General features: G+C 45.4%; 1 protein-coding gene across 1 annotated transcript; it reads left to right on the forward strand.

Moving 5' to 3' along the window:
• Nucleotides 1-2,540: 2,540 nt before the first annotated feature.
• LOC141618434 (uncharacterized) lies at nucleotides 2,541-6,455 on the forward strand. Its single transcript, XM_074435546.1, has one exon. It carries the CDS (start codon nucleotides 2,541-2,543, stop codon nucleotides 6,453-6,455), a length of 3,915 nt encoding a protein of 1,304 aa, XP_074291647.1.
• Nucleotides 6,456-7,065: the final 610 nt, after the last annotated feature.

The raw sequence follows: 7,065 nt of genomic DNA on the forward strand, positions 1-7,065 counted from the left end.
CCATGCCTCAATAAGCTTATTAACCTCCCTTTTCTTTTCCCACTATCCATCACAACCACATATAACTCATGTCCTCCCCACCAAACGCATACCCATCATAAGGTGATTCTCTTACATCATAATATTGGGTAACTTACACATCAAGACCGACACACATGTAAAACAATGCATAAAGAAGCAAAATAACACCTTTGAATTAAACATAATATGCAACGAAGTCAAAAGATAAGCATATGACCCAAAATAGGGGTCACTAGATCGAGTACAGCCTACTCGATCGAGTAGGCGAAGGTCAGAAGCACGTATAAGAAATCCCCAGGGCTACTCGATCGAGTAAGGGTTACTCGATCGAGTAACAAGGGGTGCACTCGATCGAGTGAGAGCCACTCGATCGAGTACCCTACGCATTTCTCAGCACTGTCCAATTTTCGTAAAACGGTCATATGTCACTCGTTTCTTGGTCATTTTGGGCGTGTGACCTATTGTTAGAATCGTAAAAGAACAAGCTACCACCTCCGATTGTAATCACATCAAAATCATATATACATCTCAAGTTATAACAGTTTAAAGACAGCCTCTCTATAAACAGACAACATAACTATTTGATTTTCTCTTTCAAACAACTTAAACATCAACAAGGTGAACAAAAGGGACTTGATACTTGTAAAACCACCATCCCTAACCACATGTTACTACCTACCAAAACCTAAACAATAACATCTATCATGCTCATATAACATTCAACTTATCAATCATGTACTACCTGCATGTTTTAACTTTATAACTTTTCGTAAAACAAAGCATACTCATACATTACAAATCCTATTTCCATGTTACTAATACAACAATATTAGAAATCCACTTCGTCAAGAACGTATCTCTCTAGGGTTTCTATGAGAGCCTCCGTCTAATCTTCGTCTTTAGGTTCATCCTTTCTCTTCAAGGAGTCTTCTACTTTTCTCGTGGTGATTTCTAGACATCGAACTAGGGTTTGGTCTCATTTTTTATTCTCGACATGGCATCAAGTTCCGATTTGAGGCAAAGGAAGGGCAAAAGCGTAGTGGGAGAGGATGAAGAGTTTGTTTGGGATGTGGGAGAGGAGGAGACGGAAACTGATAAAACGAAGGCCATTCTGGTGGGCAGAATCTGGACGTCGAAGGCAATAAATGCAAGGGCTGCAATCGACACCATGACAAAATTGTGGAACCCTAAAGGTAATGTTGCTGGAAACCTAATTGATGTTAAAAATAAGATTTTCATCTTCAAGTTTGAATTCGAGAGCGATAAAGTTAAGGTAGTTGATGGGCAACCGTGGCACTTCGATAAATTCATTTGGTGCTTTAATGACCTTATAAGTGATGGTAAAGTGTCTGATACACCACTATACCATGTTTCGTTTTGGGCTAGGGTTTATGATTTGCCATTGAGGGGACGTACGAATTTGGATAATGTTCGGAGACTAGGGATGCAGTTAGGCCGTTATGTGGGAGTCGATGAAGCGCCATTGCCTGAAGTGGAGAGGGCTGTCCGGGTTAGGGTACTACATGATGTGCGTTCCTCGTTACGTGATTCTGTGAAAGTTATACTAGCGAAGGGAGAGAAGGTCGAATTTGAAGTGAAGTATGAAAGACTTCCTATATTTTGTTACGGCTGTGGAGTCTTAGGACACGGAGAAAAGGATTGCGACGATGGGCCATATGAAGAAGGGGAGCTTCGATTTAGCGAAAATTTGAGGGCCTCACCACGGAGGGTGGTGAAAACCATGGCTGAGGTCAATCATACAAAAGCTAGGGCATTGTTTGGAGCTTTTGAAGAAGAGCAAAGGCGCTATGAAGAGGAGGCAGTATCGAATATGATAGCGAAACTCAAAAGCATCTCTATTAAAGGCAAATCGAGGAGTGTGGCAAAGGAGGGCAGAGGGGAGTGTAGTGCTGAAAATTTGAGGCGAAGAGAGGAAGTGCAGAGGGGTAGAAAAAATGACGGGATGAGAGAAGGAGGGGAAACTAGTGTGGAGAGCGTGGAGATAGTAGGAAGTTTGTTGGGTGGGGAGGAGGTGGATGTAAGGGAGAATACCGTAGTGGAGAGTGGAGAGCAGCAGGAGGAGGGAGAGGTCATGGAGATGGTTGGTGTAGGGCAGGGTCAGGAAGGTGAAAAGGGGAGAGGGGAGGCGAGGAAGTGGACGAGGAAATATAAGGAGCCAAAGGAAGGAGGACAGGGAGGAAGAGAGACCAGTATGGTGCATACGGGTGAAAAAAGGAGTTATAGTGTACTGGGGAGTGAAGGACGTGAGGATGGGGTGTCTAAATATCGGAAAATCATGGATGTATGTTCATCTGAGGCGGAGGTTGAGGGCGCTCAACCCCGCCGGGCCCAATGAATCTCTTAAGTCTCAACTGCAGGGGGCTGGGCAATCCCGCTGCAGTTAGTGGTCTCCGTAATTTACTACGGAAAGAGGCCCCCGCCTTGGTCTTTCTCTCCGAGACCAAGCTTAGCGGTGAAGAATTTAGGAGAGTAGGGCTAGTTTTGATGAGTATGAGGGAATGGAGGTGGATAGTGTGGGGAGGTCTGGGGGTTTGGCGTTTATGTGGAAGAAGCATGTTCGTTGTACGTTTCGGTCGGCTTCGGTTCACCATATGGATTTCGAGATTATGGGGGATGATGGGTCTTGGCGAGCGACGGGTTTCTATGGGTGGCCGAGTGTTTCTGAGAGGCATCTTTCGTGGGAACTGCTCCGATTGCTAGGAACGCAATATAATGGTCCGTGGGTGTGTATTGGGGATTTTAACGAGGTACTCTTTGCGACGGAAATGAAAGGGGGAGTGCGACCACAAAGACAAATGAATAATTTCCGGGAAGCAGTGGACGATTGTGGACTGAGGGATGTCGATTTTGAGGGGTACTTGTTTACATATGACAATGGACAGGCGGATGACGATAATAGGCAAAGTCGAATAGATAGGGCCTTGTGCAATGAGGCTTGGATCGATTTGTTTCCGAGAGCTAAGCTTACCCATCTAGAGCGTGAGTGGTCTGATCACGCCCCAATCTTGTTGCGTATGGTGCGTAGAAACCGTGAGGAGCAGGCGGTTAATAAAATTTTCCGGTTTGAGCATATGTGGGTGGGGGCGGATGGTTGCGAAGGAGTGGTTCAAGAGGCCTGGGACAGTGGGGGCACGGACCTGGTTGATTTATTAGCTCGGTGTGCGGAGGATTTACAGAAGTGGAAGGGGGTTAGCATAGGCAAAGTGATGAGAGACTTGAAGAAAAAGCGAAGGCGTCTAGAGGTGTTGAATGCGGGGGGGAGGTCGAGGAGGGCAGTAATGGAGAGGAAGGCGATGGTGAAGGAGATAGCGGAATTGTTAAAGCAAGAGGAGCTGTTTTGGAGGCAAAGATCACGGGCAATTTGGCTTAAGGAGGGTGATAGGAATACGAAATTCTTCCATAGAAAAGCAACACAACGCAAGGAGAAGAATCATATAGCCAAATTAGTTGATAATGAGGGTAGGGTTTGGGAAGGCAGGGATAACATTTCTAAGGTGGCTAGGGAGTATTTTGAGGATGTTTTTGCTACGGGGCAGCCGACTGGGTTCGATCATCTGCTTGATGGAGTAGAAGGGAGGGTTACCGAGAGGATGAATATGCTTCTTCGATGCGATTATACAGAGGAGGAGGTTGTGACCGCGCTGAATCAAATGCATCCATTGAAGGCTCCCGGACCAGATGGCATGAATGGGTTGTTCTATCAAACCTATTGGCACATTGTGGGACAAGCTGTGACTCGAACGGTGATAGGCATTCTACGAGGAGCTCCATTCCCGGAAGGTATTAATAAAACTCACATTGTTTTAATTCCAAAAAAGAAGGCACCGGATAAAATGACTGATTTTCGCCCGATTAGTTTATGCAATGTAATTTATAAATTGGTGTCGAAAGTGTTAGCTAACCGGCTTAAAACTTTCTTGGGTGAGATTTTGTCGGAAAATCAAAGTGCCTTTACCCCGGGTCGTCTCATTATTGATAACATTCTGGTTGCTTTCGAAATGTTTCACTATATGAAAAATTCCAAACACAAGAATGGGTATATGGCTCTCAAACTTGATATGTCTAAAGCTTATGATAGAGTGGAGTGGAATTTTTTGGAGAGAGTTTTAATCAGAATGGGAATGGATACGGGATGGGTGAATAGGGTAATGCTATGTGTGACTTCGGTGCGTTTCTCTGTTCTTATCAACGGCTCCCCGACGGAAGAATTTTGCCCTCAGCGAGGTCTTAGACAAGGCGATCCGCTGTCCCTATATTTGTTTATTTTGTGTGCGGAGGTCTTATCCAGTATGATGAGAAGGGCAGCGGAGATTGGGTCTATTCATGGTGTACGGGTTGCCCCTCAGTCGCCTACGGTAACACATTTGCTTTTTGCGGACGACAGTATTTTCTTTGTAAAGGCAACGATTAATGAAGCGGCTAAGGTGAAGGAAATCTTACATGAGTACGCAGGAGCCTCGGGGCAAGTCATTAATTTTGACAAAACAACGGTTTCTTTTAGCCGGGGGACAAGAGAACGAGATAAAAGCGGGGTTACCCAAGTTTTGGGGGTGCGTATGGTGGATGGGCAGGATCGTTATTTGGGGTTGCCGACCATGGTGGGCAAATCGAGAAGTGTGGTGGCGAATGTTGTACGCGATAAACTGGGGAAGAAGTTACAAGGATGGAAAGGGCAGTTGTTTTCGAAGGCAGGTCGGGAAGTGTTGATAAAGGCAGTAGCCCAATCAATCCCAACCTATGCTATGAGTGTCTTCAAACTCCCGGATAATTTTTGTAACGAACTTCGGTCCCTTGTTTCGCGTTTTTGGTGGGGAGCAGCTCGGGGTAAGGCGAAAATTCCTTGGGTTGCGTGGTCAAAGATGTGTAAGCCGAAGGGGATGGGTGGCCTAGGATTTAGGGACTTCCATAAGTTCAATATGGCGCTTCTCGGAAAACAAGCTTGGCGGTTCTTGACCGATAAATCTAGCCTCATGGTTCGAGTTCTTAGAGGTAAATATTTCCCCACGGGTAGGTTTTTGGAAGCTAATCTTGGAGATAATCCTAGCTATACGTGGCGAGGAATTTGGGAAGCTCGAGAGGTGTTGAAACTGGGTGTACGGAGACGCATAGGAGGCGGCTTGACTACGAAAGTTTGGACTGATCCATGGGTTCCACATACACAGTCAAGGATGATTCTTTCCCCGCGAGGTGAAGCACCGGCTGATATGATGGTAGCGGATTTGTGGCCGGCTGATGGAGGTTCGTGGGACTTGGCTAAGGTGAGTGAACTGTTCCTTCCTTTCGAACAAGAACGAATCCTAAAGATACGCATAAGTAACACGAGACCTGAGGATGGATGGACATGGGACCTCGAAAAGAATGGGGACTATTCGGTAAAGTCCGCATATAGAGCTTTGCTTGGTGGAGAATGGGAGGCAGTTGGGTCATCGAATTGTATACGGGAAAAGGCGATGTGGAACCGTATTTGGAAAGCGAATGTTTGGCCCCGAGTTAAGGTGTTTATGTGGCAGTTCTGTAACGAGGCAATTGCTACAAAAACGAACATAGCTACTCGAATCCATTCCGTGGATGCGGGCTGCCCAGTGTGTGGTTGCGAGTTGGAGACTAGTCTTCATCTTGTAAGGGGTTGTGGGTGGACGGGAAGGGTGTGGGATAGGTTGGGGTTGGAGGTTAGGAGGACGGAGGGGTATGTGCGGGTGAGGGAGTGGGTGGAGGATGTGTGGAGGGAGTTGGGGGATAGCGAGATAGATACTTTCATCTTCGGGTGTTGGGCGATGTGGGAAGCAAGAAATAAAATGGTGTTTGAAAACGAGAAGATTGAGGTGTCGAAGGTGGTTAAGAGGATGAAGGGAATGAGGAGGGAGTTGGAGGTTGATATGCACAACAGGGAGGGGAGAGTGGTAGCAGTAGGAGGTGGTGGACAGTGGGAGAAACCGGAGACAGGCTTTGTGAAGCTGAACACTGACGCAGGGGTAAAGGAGGGCTGGGGAATGGGGATTGGGCTGATCTGTCGTGGAAGTGAAGGGGAGGTGGTGTGGGGAATGGCGGAGCATAGGATGGAGGAGATGGAGGCACGGCTGGCGGAGGCGTTGGCGATTCTTGAAGGCATTAAAGAGGCAAGGAGGCGCGGCCACACGAGTATTATTATCGAGAGTGACTGCAAGACGGTGATTGAGGCTTTGAAGACGAAGGAGAAAGGAAATAGCGACTTTCATTTACTGCTAGATGACATTCTTTACTTTTGTTCTGATTTCGATTATGTTTGTTGGTCTTTCGTAAGTCGAAAACTTAATGGTGTAGCTCATGAGCTTGCCCATTTTGATTCGACAGTCATAGGTAAGCAATTTTGGGATAGTTCGCTACCCGAACATGTTATGTCGTTGGTTTTTAGTGATATCAATGAAATGAGGTAAACCCGCTTTGGGGTTGTTTCAAAAAAAAAAAAGAAATCCACTTCGTCACCTAAACATATTCATAATCACAAAATTCATATTCTCATGCAATTGCCACCCATCTTTTCTAATCAATCCATCCATGTCAACCACATTCTTCATCTAACAAGTGCATATGATACAACAGTAGACAAGTATATGAACTTATTATATAATTTTACGCAAACAAAATAATGTATAAACATATCACATCCCCTAATCACATGTTACTAGCATAGCCACATTATAAATCATCCATCCTGCACATCATTATTCATCACATATTATCATATATGTACTACTTCCCTTTTCCACCACATCATTCATCCTTCTCATATACTTTTCCAACAATTCCAAACAACATTGTAAACCAACTATCATGCAACATGCCTATTCACAACACTTTATCATATATCCACTACATCATTTTCAAACATTTCTATACAACACATCATCCAATATACACAATAGAACATTAGTAAACACATAGCGATCCCCTGACACCCCATAGTGACCGGTTCAAAATTGTAGGGCGAGTTCGCAACTTTAGGACGTCTCCCAAGTCTTTGCATTAGCTCCTACAACTTCTACC

This window comes from Silene latifolia, chromosome X (assembly GCF_048544455.1).
Source record: "Silene latifolia isolate original U9 population chromosome X, ASM4854445v1, whole genome shotgun sequence".
Lineage (NCBI taxonomy): Eukaryota > Viridiplantae > Streptophyta > Magnoliopsida > Caryophyllales > Caryophyllaceae > Silene > Silene latifolia.